The following is an 18,190-nucleotide window of genomic DNA, read 5'->3' as shown; positions in this document are numbered from 1 at the left end:
ATGTTTAATTTCAATTTTCTACATAAGTATCCTTAGCCCTAGTGGTATAATAGTTGTATGTTGGGCTGTGACCCACAAGGTCAGCAGTTCATACCCATCAGTGGCCTCTTGGAAGAAACACTGGATTTTCTACTCTTGTATACAGTTATGGTCTTGCAAACTCCAAGGGGCAGTTCTGCCCTGTCCTATGATGTCGCTATGAGCCAATATCTACTCAATGGCAGTGAATGTGGTTGTTGGATTTAGTGAGGAACCCTGGGAGCATAGCGGGTTATGCGTTAGGCTGCCAATTGCAAGGACAGCCATTCATATCCTCAGTGGGAGGAAGATGAGATGTTGTGCTCCCCCAAAGAGTGACCGTTTCATAAACCCACAGGGGCAGTTCTACCCTGACCTATAGGATCGTATCTGCCAGAATCAACTCCATGGCAGTGATTTTGGAGTGAAATTTTTAAACATTCCTAAAAGTGTTATGAAAGAGAGAACAGATAAGTTCCCAGATGTCCACTGTCAAGCTTATGTCCATCAGTGGAAGTTTTTCTTGTTTTATCTGGAATGTAGCAGGGTAATACATATATTTTTTTTCTTTTGCAGTCAGAGGGCCTGAATGTGAATCCTGGCTCTACTACTGATTGAGTGTGTAGATAGGTACATCATTCAAAGTCTCTGAACCTCAGTTTCCTCATTTTTACAATGTGAATATTAATACCTAAAAGTTATTAAGAGGACTATGCATATAAAGCTCCTCAGCCCAGTGTCTGACATGTAAGTTCTCCATGAATAGAATCATCATAAGATTATGTAGAAAACATAAGCACAGTATTGGACAGAAAAACATTATACTGTGACTTTGTTAAATGACATCTTACAGGTTTTGATCCTAAAATGAGTCCAGGAAAGAGTACAAATATATGTTAAGGTATGTTTCCTGTTGTTCATCTCTTCCAAACAAACGTTTTAGCAATATTAGCATATGATTTCCAAAATATTACAGTAAACTGATTTTGAGGCCAGGAAGCAGTGAAGCGTAAATTCTAGAATTAAGCAAAAAGAAATTCAGTCCAACAACAATGAGTAAAAGCAGACAGGCCTATGTGTGTGCATATACACACACATATACCTCTAGTATACAATGTACAATTTGAGGAAGTTGTATAGAACTGTCAGGAAAAACTTATACTGTAAACAGGAAGAGCATACAATATGATGACTGTAATGAGGAATACACATGCAGGCATATTTCCAAGTCCAACTCTCTGTACAATTCATTTGGAATCTGTACAATTCATTTGGAATCACATTATTATAAGAAAAATATATCCCAAATTGTCCGTCATTTCCCTTGGAGGTAGATTCATGAACACAGAAAAGTTGGATATTCTCATCCCATAGCAATGTATGCAGAAGAGGTTCACATTTTCTTTAAGACAAAAGCTTGTTATGACTACAGCTATTACTCCTATCGATTCTAAAGTGTGTAATATTTGATAATGGAATTTCTGCTACAAATTGAAAAGAAAATACAAAGCATTCCTACATTGTCAACTCTAACTCCACAAATATTTTAAAAAAACCACTAAAATTCTATTGCTGATGTAGGCTTCTCAACATGGGTTCCTTGGAAAAGTGATGAGGTTTTTGCAATGAGTTTAAGTCGTGGGAATACTGTAATCTGTGTCTTTCTCTCAGAGAGACACAAGCTTATTAACACACAAGGTTCCAAGAAGTCCTGCGCTGAGTAGAGATGTTTAAATGCTTAACCAATGCCTCCCAATTTTATTGGGCATTAAGGATCCTTTTTCCACAGAATGCTAAAGAATCAGTGTTCCACAGAACAGTTTTTTGGTTGTTGTTTTTTTTTTTTGGCAAATGCACAAGAAATTGCTTTTGATTCATTATTACAGGAGTCATTACATCTACACCTGTCCCTGAAAAAGATAGTCACTGACAAAATTGGCTAACATCTAAAGATGTGTCCGCTCTACTTCATGCACGTAGGGAAAAAGTAAAAATCTAACATGCTTAGTTAGACTAATATTTAGTCACTTGAAACTCACTGCCATCGAGGTGATTCCAACTCATAGTAATACTATAGGGCAGAGTAGAACTGCCCCTGTGGGGTTCTGAGGCCACAAATCTTTATAGGGAGCAGAAAGCCCTCAGAGAAGCTGGTGGGTTTGAACTGCTGACCTAGTGGCTAGTATGCCAACATGTAAGTCATCATGCTCCCAGAGTTCCACTAGACTAGCACTTAACCTATCTTTAAATGTGATGCAGTTATTTCCAGAATAGGCATTTGACCCCCTTCTTGCCTGTATGTTAGTAGACAGAGTTCAAACTCCTCGATTCAAAGAAAACCTGTGACTGTCCCAGCCACTGCTTTTCTTTGTGGACTCACTTAAGAAAACCTTGCACCTGTGAGCTACTGCATGTTTCAAATAAACTAAAAAGCCAAACTCCCTACCACGGAGTCAATTCGGACTCATAGTGACCCTACAGGGCAGAGTCGAACTGCTCTGGCGAGTATGACATTGTAACTCTTTATAGGAACAGAAAGCCCCCGTGTGCCCCCAACTTCCAAATGGGAAAAACTAAACTCAGTTACCAGCATTTTATTTACTGGTGCTATAAACCTGTATTTATGCAATATTTCACTCAAATAAGGAACCGTTTCACAGCATTGACTCTTCATGTGTTACTGCATTCACCTAACATCTTTATTAAGTACATAGCACAAAATATTGTAATTACTACTTTCCTTTAAGCAACTTGTCCCACATACCAATAGTCAGCAGGGACCAATTTCTTGTTGGACAGACAGTGCATGTTGTAACTATAGAACCCATATCAGATAATTACCCTAACATATGAACAAAAACAGGAAATTCCTTTACTAATAGCTTTTTTATTTAAGGAACTTTCTTCTCTTGAAATAATTCTGGACCACAATTTACTAGAAATCTAAATGTGAATAAAACCAAATCAGATGGCATGCTAGATAGCTTTTTGTGAGTTCAGAAATTAGGAACTTAGTTTTAACAACCATAATGAGGTATTCATTATTTGTCATTGTGTTGGATGAAACAAAATCAGTAAGTTATAATTAATTCTGAGTGAAGTGTGAATGTGAATGACTATGCTGCCAGGCTATGGCATCACTCTTTTCAGGCACTCTCTTCAATTTTTAAAGTACATTAAAAAGGAAAGCAAAATGCTTAAGCTGAAACAGACATTAACTGACTTTAGAAAGCTTGTTAGGAAGACACAATGATGATTATTATGTAAAGTAATACATTTGGATAACCCATGGATATTTGGTTATAGATTTTCAAATTATATAAAACAAGCTGGTCACTAAAAGGAAGAAAAAATAAGCACTTGAGAACATCTATGTCAGAATGCATAGAATCACAATATCTTATGCCAATATAAACTGCCTTATACTAGAGATAAGGAAAATGGTCACAGAAGGGAAAATTGACAATAAAGGAGCCAAGATGTTAACAATTCAGTAAAGGAAAGAAAGTTTAAGTATCAAGTTCAAATCTCATAAACTTTTCTTTTAAATGTAGAAGCAGTGGAACAAAAATTGGTCTTCACCTGGTAAGTGTGTACTCCCTGAGTCCTGAATGCAAATTCATGGCAGAAAAAGTACCTATGCATCCACGCAATCTTTTGTCTCGACCAATCTTCCATGTTACAAACAGTGGGCTGTAATGAAACATTGAAAAATACAGTTAAATAAATTCAGACAAATACCTTTTGATACTTACTGTTCAAAGTTAAATACTTGAGACACACCAAACAAACAAACAGACAGTCAAGGGTCTCAGAGTCTAGTCTGATAGGACCAAACTAAGAATAATGATAGTTACATTTTTTTGAGCTTATTCTATGTTAGGTATGATGATAACTGTCTTAAACAAATTATTTATTTGACTCCTCATTAACAACTCTAGAAGGCCGATGCTATTACTATCATCCCGATTTCATTGATAAAGTAGCCGTGGAGTTAACAGATAATGTAGTAGGTATTCACACCTGGGTAATCTTGACTAGTGTCTTAACCACTTTGGTTGAAGGCATGATTATTTAAACCTTAAGTTATATAGATGGTTTCATAAATCTAACTTAGATAAGTAAGGGATAAAGTCAACAATTTCAACAAATACTGAATATGTTGAGCACTGTGAAAGGTCCTCCAGGAAAGACAGAGATGTCTACAAGTTCAATTCACCAAGGTTTTAGTAAACTACCGAGCCACTTTAACCACTGTACCACCAGGGCTCCTAATGGCAATGTTAACAGAGCAGCTGTCAAGAAGCAACGATAAACTGATAGATTATTCATAAAAAGGCCATCAAGAAAGTATGTCATTTCTAATGAAGTTTAATAAAGATGCTTGAATTCCCCAGCAAGCCACTGACATCCTTAATAAATAGTTTAATCTGCATCAATTTTTTAGGAAATAAAATAATTTAAACATCTTGAGACTCTTTGAAATGACAAATATCCCAGAGTTAGGGTGGTGCATGTATTGCAGGTATAAGATTTCAACTTTCTGAAATTTACATTATACGGCGACACACCGTAATATGTGTGTGCGCACACACACTATACATATTTATATATGGAGACTACATTTACACACATACATGTATACAAACACACACACACACACTACATATATATGGATTTGAAGACTACAGCCACTCTTTCTTTTTTTAAATTTTTTTTTAATACAGCCGCTCTTAAAATGCCCTTTAGCCAGTCATCAGCAGTTGGGTGAAAAGATACCCTGTTAACGTGCTGTATTACCCACTCCAAACATTTCATTTATGCTAAGTTCTGACTGATTGTCAAAATGGGAAAAGAAGTTTCCCCCCAAATGATGACTATAAACCAGGGAACGATTCTGAAAGTTACGGTGGAGAATTGTCTCTTGCTTCGGCAGCACTGAACCCTGGTGGCGTAGTGGGTCACATGTTGTGTGCTGAGTGCAAGGTCAACAGTTTGAAAGAATCAGTAAGAGGCTTTCTATTTCCCTCGAGAGTGACAGTCTTAGAAACGCCCAGGGAGAAGTTCTACTCTGTCCTATAGGGTCACTGTGAGTCAGGACAGACTGGATGGCAGTGAACGTATAGGCAGTACCTGGGTTACACGCACAATTCGTTCCCATCTCTATCTTTAAGGAGTTGCAGTCAGATTCAGACAATTCTTAGTTACACATTGGGGCTGCTGACTGCAAGGTCAGTAGCTCGAACCCAATAGTTGCTCTGAGGGAGAAAGACAAGGCTTTCTGCACCCATTAAAGATTTATAGCCTTGGAAACCCAAAGGAGCAGGTATATTCTGCCCTCCTCTGACTTCTTTCAGTCTCTTATTCCAGCTCCCTATTTCTCTGGCCTCTAGCCTCAGCCTTCCCTGCTTCATGGCCACAGGTTTACTCAACACCTGTATGCTGATAAAGGAGCCCTGATGGCACTGTTGGGTAAGTGTTGAACTGCTAAGGTCCAAAGGGTTGGCAGTTTAAGCCTACCAGTTTCTCCTAAGTAGGACAATGCAGTTTTCTGCTCCAAGGTAGGAAAATGAGGCTGTTGGCTCCTATAAAGATTTACAGCCTTAGAAATCCACAGGGTGGAGGGGGAGTGGGTTGGAAAGAGGGAACCGATTACAAGGATCCACGTGTGACCTCCTCCCTGGGGGACGGACAGCAGAGAAGGGGGTGAAGGGAGACTCCGGATAGGGCAAGATATGACAAAACAACAATTTGTAAATTATCAAGGGCTCATGAGGGAGGTGGGAGCGGGGAGGGAGGGGAAAAAAGAGGACCTGATGCAAAGGACTTAAGTGGAGAGCAAATGCTTTGAAAATGATGAGGGCAAAGAATGTACAGATGTGCTTTATACAACTGATGTATGTATATGTATGGATTGTGCTAAGAGTTGTATGAGTCCCTAATAAAATGTTTTAAAAAACCAAAAACCAACAATGACAAAAAAGAAATCTGCAGCAGCAGTTCTATTCTGCCCTATGGAGCCACTCATTTGGAGTCTACTTGATGGTTGTGGGTTGGATTGGGTATGGTTTAGTGCAAGAAAGGGCTCAACCCTTTTTCCATGAAAGAGCTGCACATGCAGAAAGTGAAGGTGACTGTGATGAACTTGTTGAGAATACTGGCAAAGTGAGGGCAAATCCACATGACCTTAAAGGGCAAGTAGCTGTCCATAAGGCAGATGTTCACAATGGAGGACTGCTTGCAGTTTACTAGGAAAACAAGATGGCATTACTTTCTTTCATTTTTTCCTCTTTATTCATACAAATACTCAAATCCCTGCTCACTGCGAATAAGTTGATTCTGACTCAGCAACCCAATAGGACTGAGTTGACCTGCTTCGCGGCATTTCTGAGACTGTATTCTTTACAGCTGCAAACACCCTCATGTTTCTCCTGGAGAGTGACTGGTGGGTTTGAACTGCCTGCCTTGAGGTTAGCAGTCCAATGTTTAACCCGAGAGTGTTACCAGGGCTCCATTATACATATATTAGTGTCCTAAAATCCATGCATTATTTATTTGTTTTAGAAATCATTTTATTGGGGGCTTGTACAATTCTTATTACAATCCATACATGCATCCATTGTGTCCAGCACATTTGTACATTTGTTGCCATCATCATTCTCAAAACATTTGCTTTCTTTTTGTATTTAACATTTTATTAGGGGCACATACAATTCTTATTACAATCCATACATATACATACATCAATTGTATAAAGCACATCTGTACATTCTTTGCCCTAATCATTTTCGAAGTATTTGCTCTCCACTTAAGCCCTTTGCATCAGGTCCTTTTTTTCCCCTCCCTCCCCGCTCCCCCTTCCCTCATAAGCCCTTGATAATTTATAAGTTATTATTTTGTCATATCTTGCCCTATCCGGAGTCTCCCTTCACCCACTTTTCTGTTGTCTGTCCCCCAGGGAGGTCACATGTAGATCCTTGTAATCGGTTCCCCCTTTCCAACCCACTCACCCTCTACTCTCCCAGCCTTGCCCCTCACAACCCTAGTCCTGAAGGGATCATCCACCCTGGATTCCCTGTGCCTCTAGCTCCCATATGCACCAGTGTACAACCACTGCTCTATGCAGTCTTGCAAGGTAGAATTTGGATGATGGTAGTGGGGGGGGGGAGGCATTTGCTTTCTTCTTGAGCCCTTGGTATCAGCTCAATTTTCCCCTCCTTCCCCAATCCCCTTTCCCTCATGAACCCTTGATAATTTATCATTATTATTGTTTCATCATATCTTACACTGCCCGCCGTCTCCCTTCACCGACTTTTCTGTTGCCCATCCCCCAGGGAGGGGGTTATATGTAGATCCTTGTGATCGGTTTCCCCTTTCTACTACCTTCCCCTTCCCCTCCTGGTATGGCTACTCTCATTATTGTTCCAGAGGGGTTTATCTGTCCTGGACTCCCTGTGTTGCCAGCTCTGATCTGTACCCGTGTAAGTCTGGTCTAGCCAGATTTGTAAGGTAGAATTGTGATCATGATAGTGGGGGTTGGGAAGGAGGAAACATTAAAGAACTTAAGTAGAGTTGTATGTTTCATCAGCTCCTCTCCTCCCCGCAACCCTTCTGTAAGGGGATGTGCAGTTGCCTACAGATGGGCTTTGGGTCTCTACTCCTCCGCACTCACAATGATATGATTTTTTGTTCTTTGATGCCTGACCATGCATTATTTTTATTATTAAAGATTAATGTTGCCTCTTTGTCACTTTCTAATTGGTTACAGTGAATGTCAACAACAGCTTTTCTGGACAGTACAATATTGATCCTCTCCCATAATAACACCTAAGAGGCCCTTTGGCAGCATCAGAAGAAAGTCAATCATACTGTAATATACATAATCATAGGTCATAAAAATACCATAATGACTTCTCTATAAAGAACAACTAAGTCATTTTTCTTCCTCAGCGATTTGAGTGAGAAATCTAAAATTGTGAGTCAGTTCACTTCCTAACCAAAACACTAGAAATGTAAATTTAAAAGTACATTACCTTCAATTATCTGTTTATCCCCCATCACTCTTAATGTAATCTCATCTGCTGGAGCAAGCATTCCAAATTTACAGGGTATGTAGAAAAGGAACACAAATGGAAAACTATGTAATATGTTGCATGGCATGCACATGCATAGTGCTGGAAAATCATAACAGTGTTTCTTGTGATGCCATACACTCAGTGCTGCAATCCGAGGGCAGGATGCTCGTGGAAGAGTTAGGCTTTGCCAGGCTAGCTGGGGGGGTGGGGGGGGAGGCACTCGGTGAGCAAAGGCATGGAGATGTCAAAGTGCACGGTGCATAGTCTGACAGTCTCTTCCAGAGTTAACCTTCTCTGAATTTCAAGCACCATTGAACGTGTGTTCTCAAGAGCCCTCCTGCGAGGTGGAGCAGATTCAGAATCATCTGCCTTCTCCCTGTTCCTTCCCTAGCCGAGACAACCTCTCCCTGTGCGAGTGCAGTACTGGGGGGAAGGAGCTGTGTCAGAGACGCTGACAAGCTGCTTTGCAACCCCCACTGTTTTTAGGGCAGGTGGCTGGAGATGGAAGCAATCGGACGTTATAAAATCAGGATAAAACTACCCCCTTAACAATCTAGGACTCTTTTGCCATTTACAAATGCTCATCCAAAGCTGTTACAATGGTCACGTGTCGGAAATGAAAAATCACTAAAATACTTAAAAGCCATGTTTAATGGGAAAAAAAGGACCTGGGAAGTTAAGCATTTTAAAGCAGACTGGGGCTGAATAAAAATCCCTGCGAGCAAGAGACTGCCTCTCATATGTGCTAACTGCTTTGCACAGAGCAGTGACTATGGGAACATTCAGTGCATATTATCTAAAAATAGCAATAGATACAGAGAGACACACAGTGAAGAAATAGTCCATTTCATTCTTAAATGTGCTATTAAAACACGTACGGGCTCCCCAAAGGACATACGATATCAGCATAATGTGAGGCAAATGGAAATTCAGAGGGCATCTGAGCCACTGTAGAGAAGCTGCTGCTCGGTGGCAAGGCAATAAGGAAAACAGTTCATAGTAAGACGGAGATGGAGTGGTTTTGGAAGATAGTTTTACCATATGGTTTGAGGCCACCTCCATACATTGAAAAAAATACTACAAACTGGGAAGGAGCTCAAAATGAGATGAAATATTAATGGAAATGTTTATCTGAGGGTAACCAGACACGGCTTTTAGAGGAATTTTCCTACTTCTGAACATTCTGTACCACTGTGTTCTAAGAAACCTTTAGTGGAAAGTAAATTTTCTCCATTTTTCCAAGTCTGGAGACAGGAACAGGAAGTAGCTACCTAATCTAGGTGAAGCCTCTTTGCCAGCTGGCAGCTGACAGAGTCGGGTCAATAGTGGCGATCAGGGAAATGTAGTTCCACAGAATCAGCAAAAGGAAAGCAATGTAATGTAAACTGTGAACAGGATACTGCACCGTCGATGTTGCATCCCACTCTCATAGCCTCTCTTCTGAATCTGTTTAATCGATGATTAAGGCAGAATGGATTTGAAAGGAACAATTACAGAAGACAATTAACAATATTACCATAAATCCCTATCTCCCCTTCCATACTAATGCACGAAAAAATATGTATATATAAATATACCCACTTATCACTGCCATCGAGTCAATGCTGACTCATAGCGACCCCTATAGGACCAAGTAGAACTGCCCCTGTGGATTTCCGAGACTGTAATGCTTTAGGGGAGTGGAAAGTCTCATATTTCTTTCTTAGAAATTGAGCCTGTAATGCTTTATGGGAGTGGAAATTCTCATATTTATTTATTGGAAATGGAGCCCTGGTGGTGTAGGGGGTTACAAGTTGGGGTGCTAAACGCATCAGTAGTTCAAAACTACTCCATAAGAGAAAGATGAGACTTTCTACTCCCGTAAAGAGTTACAGTTTTGGAAACTCACAGGGACAGGTCTACTCTTTCTACAGACTTACTATCCGTCAGAATTGACTTGATGGCAGTGAGTTCGAGTGTATATATTAATATGAGTTTGGGTTTGAATATACACACAGATATACTACAAAATGCGGTGTAGAAGGGACCAGTTATCAGACGTCAAAGAGCTAAAAACCCTATCAGTGGGTGCCCGCCTTCCTGACACAACCACTGAAGACAAACGTGTGAATAAGCATATGTGGTGAAGAAAGCTAATGGTGCCCAGCTATCAAAAGATATAGCGTCTGGGGTCTTAAAGGCTTGAAGATAAACCAGTGGCCATCTAGCTGAGAAGCATCAAAGCCCACATGGAAGAAGCAAACCAGCCTGTCTGACCACAAGGTGCAGAAGGGACCAGTTATTAGGCATCAAAGAGCTAAAAACCATATCAGTGAGTGCCCACCTCCCTGATACGATCAATGAAAACAAACGTGTGCATAAGCAAATGTGGTGAAGAAGGCTGATGGGGTCCGGCTATCAAAAGATATAGTGTCTAGGGTCTTAAAAGCTCAAAGAAAAGCAAGTGGCCATCTAGCTCAGAAGCAACAAAGCCCACATGGAAGAAACACACCAGCCTGTGTGACCACGAGCTGTCGAAGGGATCAGGTATCAAGCATCAAGGAACAAAAAATCATGTCATTGAAAATGTGGGTGAGTGCAGAGTGGAGACTCAAAGGCCAATGGTAGCCAACCGGACACTCCTTACTGAAGGGTTGTGGGGAGGAGATGAACCAGGCAGAGTACAGAGTAGCAACAATGAAACATATAACTTTCCTCTAGTTCTTAAATACTTCCTCCCCCCACTATCATGATCCCAATTCTACCTTGCAAATCTGACTAGACCAGAGGATGTACACTGGTACAGATAGCAATTGGATACACAGGGAATCCAGGACAAATGACTTCTCCAGGAACAGTGGTGAGAGTGGCGATGAGTGGTGAGAGAATGTAGGGTAGAAAGGGGGAACTGATTACAGGAATCTACGTATAGCCTCCTCCCTGGGGGAGGGACAGCAGAGAAGAAGGCGGGGGGGAGGGACATCAGACAGTGTAATATATGACAAAATAAAAATAATTTATGAATGATTTAGGGTTCATGAGGTAGGGGGGTGGGGAGGGAGGGGGGAAATGAGCAGCAGATATTAAGGGCTCAAGTAGAAGGCAAATGTTTTGAGAATGATGATGGCAACAAATGTTCTTCACACATGGATTGTGATAAGAATTGTATGAGCCCCCAATAAAATAATTAAAAAATAAAATAAAATATAAATGGGATCATAGTGAATGGAATTTTCCTGCACATTTTTGACGCCCCCCTCATGTATGTACACGGGAGTGCCAAAAAAAACCAGAACTGTGCTAGGTGGAACAGAGCTTTCATAGTACATATTATTCCCTCTAGGCAAGCATCCAGCAACTCATTCTGATGTAGTGCACCCAGTGGCATTGCCCAGCCAAGTTCTTTCTGGTGGTCAGTGAAATTTTCCCTGAAAGCAGTTTCACTTGAACCTCACTTTTTGTGATGGTGGATTTCAGAGAACAGCACGCAGCTGTGAAATTGTGCTTCATGCATGGGAAAAATGCCACAGAAACCATTATGATGTTGAGCACAGCTTATAAGGACAGCACTATGGGAAAAACCCAAGTGCACAAGTGATTTTCTCATTTCAAAAAGACCGAAATGTTGATTGATGACAAACCTTGTTCTGGACATCCATCACCTTCCTAGACAAAATGTCGACAATGTCGACTTGCAGTGCATTTGGAGTCTGTTCCACCAGGTCAGACTGTTAACCAAGCTTTCTATTTAGAGGTTCTGAAAACATTTTGTAATATCGTGTGACAAAAAAGGCTCGATTTGTGGCAAACTGGACTGGTTTTGCCACCACGACAAAGCACCCACTCACGCAGCCATCTCAGTGCACCTGTTTTTGGCAAAAGATAGCATGCCTCTCTTGCCCCACGCACCTGCCCTGACTTCTCATTGTTTCTGAGAATGCAGAGGGACATGAAAAGACAGCGATTTATGATGTAGAAGAGGTAAAGAACAAAACAAGGAAGGTGCTGTGAGCCATACAAACGGAGGAGTTTGAAAATTTTTTCCAAGAATGGAAGCACAGATTTGATAAATGTATTAAGTATAATGAAGGGTACTTTGAAGGTGATACTAGTTTTGAAAAATCATCTGGTTTTGGGGGGGTACCTCCTTATATATTCTTAGTTCTCTAATCAATCCACTCTTCTGAAAATGAGATTTGTGGGTGGTAAAATTAAATATATAATATCAATCCCTACCAACATAATTATAATGTACTCTAACAGGAGTAATAACAAGGTTATTTATATCATAGTTTTCTTGTTATATCAAAAAAAAGATTGTTCCTGTACTATACTCAAGCACCTTAGCAATTTAGCTAAAAAAATATCCAACTGTATTACTCATAGCATCTGACTAAACGCAATACCCATAATTCCCCAGGATTTAGAACTTTGACAGATATGGTAGTGTCTCCCTTCCCTCCACCACGTGGTTAAAACTTTTCACTTCCTATTTCAATACAAAAAAACGATATGTTTCTTCACCAAACCACATAGACTACACGTTCAATTAGTTCAAACATCCTCAATATAGTTAATTCCCTAACAAAAACTTTTATATGTAGTTTATATAATAATATCTATAACATCATTAAGCTTCAAGGGCTTTTAAGAGATTCTTTATTTCCTCTCTTTTTGCAGATTAAAAAGCAAACACCCATTTAAAAAACCTTGAGTTTCAAGGAATCTAAGTATAAAATCACCAAGCTGGTTAGTGCTAAAACTCAGCTAAGTGTCCAAATTTTCTTACTACTAATTTATTGATTCCCTTTATAGGGACAAAAACAAAAATCTGAGTAGCAAGCCTGCACCTCTTCTAAAATCCTGAGAATAGAAAAATCTCATGAAGCCGACACAGTATTATGGCACACAGGTGAGCATCTGCATGCATCGCCTCCACTGACTTCTCCCAGGAGAGGAGAGAAATAAAGGTGAAGGTAGATATCAAGATGATTGGGAACTGCTGGGCCAGCCTAAAACAACTAGATCTAATATGCAAGTTTCTACATAATCCTCAAGGAGCCTTGTTGACACAGTGGGTTAGGCATTGGGCTGCTCACCTGTGAAGTTTTACAATCTTGGAAACCCTACAGACCTGAATTGAACTAAATGCCCTTTACAGTTAGGAAAAAAAGTCTCAAAGAAGTTATGTAACATATCCAGAATCACATATAGTAAGGCGTAAGTCTAAGGCTCCTCACTCTAAGACTTCTGCTTAAAAAAAAAATCATACTGCACTCAGTCTCTCACTCTCCCTCACACTCACTCACTGTCACTCACTCACTCTCTCTCCCACTCACTCACTCTCTCATTAATTCACCCACTCAACTCTCTAATTCACTCACTCACTCTCTCACTCACCCACTCACTCTCTCTCTCACTCACCCACTCACTCTCACTCTCTCTCACACTCACTCTCAAAGGAAAAAAAAGAAAGAAAAAAAATTTTTTAAATCATACTTCACTTTATTTCACTTCACAGATAATGTGTTTTTTTAATTAAAGGTTTCTAGCAACCTTGTGTTAAGTCCACTAATGGTGTCATTTCCCCAACAATAGGTGTTCACTTCATGTATCACATATTAGAAAGTCGGACAGTGTTTCAAACTCTTTGATAATACTATTGCACACTTAATAGACCACCAAACCAAACTCACTGCCATCGAGTCAAATCTACCTCATGGTGACCCTATAGGAAGGGGTAGCCTCTGCTTTTCTTTATGCTGTACTTGTTTCAGTCAGGAAAGGAGACACCATTCTGAGTATTTCAAACAGGGGATAATTAATATAGAACTTCAAGCTTTGGGAAGGATAAGAAATTCAAAATATGCTAACTCATAGCGACCCTATAGGACAGGGTACAACTAGTCCTGTGGGTTTCCAAATGAATTCTTTATAGGAGTAGAAAACCTCATGTTTCTTCTGTGGAACAGTTGGTGCTCCTTAAATGCTCGCCTTATAGCTGCCTGATGCTCAGCCACCAAGGCACTTAAAAGTTACCTACCATGGAGTTGATTCCGACTCATAGCAACCAGAAAAGGGAGAACTGCTTCTCTGTGTTTCTGAAGCTCTATTTCCCGCCCCCAAAAAACATTTTAGTAGGAGCTAATGCAGACATCGCATCCTTCTATAGTTGAATCTTTCGGGTTTGGGTCTGGGTTTTTTGTGTTGTTGTTCTTTGTTTGTTGCATTTTTTATTAGTTGAGATTTTATATATCATAGCACCCCATATTCCAATCACATCAAGTAGAATGTACAATTATAACCACAATCAGTTTCCAAACATTCCTTTTCTATGGACTCCTTGACATCACCTCCCTTGAGTGCCCCCACCACCGCTGTACCCTCATCCCTCCAAACTCCTTATTCTATTGCTTTTTAAAATCCACAAAATTCCTCCCAATGGAAATTTCCATTTCCTAGTTGTTAACAACTAAGCTAGGTATTGATCTGATCATTTAATTAAGTAATTCACATTATGGAAGAAATGAGGCTTACCTTTTCTAGGAATACTTTTAAATTCAAGTAAGATAAACAGTGCGAGGAGAGAAAATGAAGGGTGGCAAAGATAATTTTGAGACACATTTTACATTTTCTCAATGACACCAGTCCTTTACTGTAAATAATAAATATATACTAAATCATCACTGTAGTCTTGTACCATATTCCTTCTTACAGTCTTTGTAAAGAGACTGGGTTCCATGTGGCCCAGTACAAAAAAGAAGCCCTGCTTAGATAGACAGAATGGATTGCTATCAAAAACCAGAACTATTTAAAAGTGGAATAAGGAGTTACTAGCCTTTCAGTATTTTTCTTTGCCTGGCATTCCAAGAAATTCTAACATAGCAGCATTATATTCTCTTTGTTCATTATTATTTTCATTTAACTGGTAAATGCGAGAGGAAGGGAGGCAATCTAAAAAGTCTTGGAGATGATGGGCAAAAATTGACAAAGTGAATTTTTGTAAATCAAGGGTGATCACCACTGACACACAACCTGCCAAGTCACAGGCATACTTTTTTATTTTTTAATCATTTTATTGGGGGCTCATACAACTCTTATCACAATCCATACATCCATCCACTGTGTCAAGCACATTTGTACATTTGTTGCCATCATCATTTGCTTTCTACTTGAGTCCTTGATATCAGCTCCTCATTTTTCCCCTCCCTCCCTACCTCCCTCCCCCATGAACCCTTGATAATTTGTAAATTAATATTATTTTTTGTCATATCTTACACTATCCGACATCTCCCTTCACCCACTTTTCTGTTGTCCATCCTCCTGGGAGGGGGTTATATGTAGGTCATTGTAATCGGTTGTAATTTAAAAGAGTCACTTGATTCTGCCAATTTCTCTTCCTTTTAAGACCAAATCAACAATTTTCAGTAAAATATTTTTAATTTGGTCTCCAAGGTTTTATGTTGGGATAGGCTGGTTTATTTTTTTTTCAGAGCCCTAAATTAGATGAGAATGATTACCTGGATTGGAAAAATTTATACTATATTTGCATGTGTTCTTCTTGTAGACAGTTTATACTGAAGTGGGTATTTACTAGAAGAGAACATTTTACGGATGAAATAATGAGTATTTTGTTCTGATAACAAGAACTCATCACAAATCTAAACTACAAAAAATTATTTATAAATAAATTACTTATTCAAAAAGCATTAAGGTTTGAGAGCCAGCATGTATAATTAAAAAATTATTTTAATAAAAACACAGACTAGGCAAAAAAAGAGATGACTATCTATTAAAATCTTATGATTCCTAAACGTGATGTGAGTAAAACTAAGGAAAACAGGAGAACTAGAGCCACGTTTTTTTTAAATGAATGTTGATTGATATAGTCAATTATGATTTTTCACATCCTTAATAACTTTCATGGAACTGTGCTTTGGACCTTTCACTTGACAATGCATATGACAAATGTTCATGGAATTCATAATACTTTAAATAAAATCAAAACAAGAAAAGCTTTTTTGTTGGTTATTTTATGCTGTTTTTGTTCCTGTCTCTACCTCGCTATAGGGTCACTATGAGCCTGCATCAAGGTGGGCAGGGAGTTGGTTTTAATTTATCTATTCTTCTAGGGTTCTTGGGTGGTGCAAACTATTAAGGGCTTGGCTGCTAACCAAAAGGTTGGAGGTTCAAGTCCATCCAGAGGTACCTCAAAAGAAAGGCATGGCAACATACTTCTGAATAAATCCACTGCGTTCAACAGAAATGTTTCAGTTAAACTCTATGGAGCCCAATTCTACTATATCACACGTGAGGCTGCCATGAGTACAAATCGACGTGATGTCAACCAGTTTGCCTCTGCTTTGGTATCTCCTTCTCTAGCTAAGGACTTACGTTCAACCATATCATCTTCCTTACAGAGCCCACTCAATTATCAGAATGAGGGCTTATGGGAGATGAATGTGTTGATTGATTTAAGCACTGACAGAAAAGCAACTGGAAAGTTATACAGCTTCTTTATCTGATGAGGTTTGTAACTTGTCTCCCATTCCAAAGGGATCTGAAGCAATGTGCCAACTAAATAAGACCTGCAGTAAAATTGATGTATTTGTTTTTCACTTGTTTTCTGGGTTTAGAAAGGAAACTGTTTTGACTTTAAGGACCTTGAAGAGAATTACTCACTGTGTGGGAGCTGGAAAGCCTCAGCTTTGTAGCAGGAATTTGCCACACCCTTCTCATTCAGAGAGTAAAAGAAAGGCAGGATCTAGGTACAGAGTATTCAATGTGAAACCTTATTTTGCTTAAGAATGGATTTTGTTGGGTTTGTTTTGCTTTGTTTTCCTGTGTTCTGCTTTTCAGAAAATAGCTCGACCTCTTGAGAACCTCTACTATGCATGTCACCTACTCGATTTTGTATTAGAAGTCCTAGCCAGAGCAATAAAACAAGAAAAGGTGGGGGGGGGAGGTGTCCAGATTGGAAAAGAAGTAATAAAATTATCTCTCTTCATAGGTGATATGATTCCATATCCAGAAGATCCGAAAACTTCTAGAGCTAATAGATAAATTTAGCAAAGTTGCAAGATGAAAGGTCAACAAAACCATTCCGTTGGGATTCTATACACCCACAATGAGAAATCAGATAGAAAGAAATGTGGATGCAATTCCACTTACAATAGCATCTGAGAGAATAAAATATCTAGGACTTAAGCAATGAAAACTATAAAACACTGCTGAAAGATTTTTAAAGACTTAAATGAATATAAAGACGTTCCACATTAATACATTAGGCTATTTATTATTGATGTCAATACTACTCAAAGCATTCTATAGATTCAAGTAGTCCATCAAAATCCCAACAGCCTTTTTTACAGAAATAGGAAAATCAATCCTCACCTTTATATGGAATAGCAAGAAACACTAAGTAGCAAATATAATACTGAATGAAAATACTAAACTATGAGCACTCATACTTCCTGATTTCACAACATACCATATATATATTTGCAAAGAAGGGAAATTTCAGAATACATTACTGTGCTCACGCAGAATTTGTAAATCGATCAAAAAAAGTTGAACAGAACAAGGAATATTGCATGGTTTAAAATCAGAAAAGATCTGCATTGAGGTTGTACCTTCCTTCATATGTGTTCAATCTGTATGCTAACCAAATAAGCTGAGAAACTGGACAATATAAAGAAGAACATGGTAGCATGATGGGAGGAAGGCTCATTAACAGCTTGTAATCTGCAGAAGGAACAACCTTGCTAGAAAAAAAGTGAAGAGACTTGAAGCACTTACAGATTAAAACTGAAGTCTGCAAACTACTATATGAATTATAGTTGAATATAAAGAAAACAAAAAATCCCCATAACTGGAGCTTTTTAAACAACATCATGATGAACAGGAAAATGATAACAAGTAAAAGGATTTCATTTTACTTGTATACTCAGTCAGTGTCAGGCATTGGGAAAATCTGTTACAAATGACATCTTTTAAAGTGTTAAAAAGCGAATATGTCACTTTGAAGACTAAGATATGACTGACCAAAACCGTCATATGAATGTGAAAGCTGGAAATGAATAAGGAAGACCAAGAATAGATGCCTCTGAATCATGGTG

General features: G+C 39.1%; 1 protein-coding gene across 1 annotated transcript in view; it reads right to left on the bottom strand.

Annotated features, from left to right (window-relative positions):
• The window catches only part of AMMECR1 (AMMECR nuclear protein 1), a 179,009-nt gene that overhangs the window by 92,249 nt on the left and 68,570 nt on the right, over positions 1-18,190 (bottom strand). The window contains exon 2 of the mRNA XM_075538603.1: positions 3,601-3,711. Coding sequence (XP_075394718.1) covers positions 3,601-3,711 — 111 coding nt within the window. The remainder of the gene's footprint in view (positions 1-3,600; positions 3,712-18,190) is intronic.

This window comes from Tenrec ecaudatus, chromosome X (assembly GCF_050624435.1).
Source record: "Tenrec ecaudatus isolate mTenEca1 chromosome X, mTenEca1.hap1, whole genome shotgun sequence".
Lineage (NCBI taxonomy): Eukaryota > Metazoa > Chordata > Mammalia > Afrosoricida > Tenrecidae > Tenrec > Tenrec ecaudatus.
This window is presented reverse-complemented; position numbering and strand designations above follow the sequence as displayed.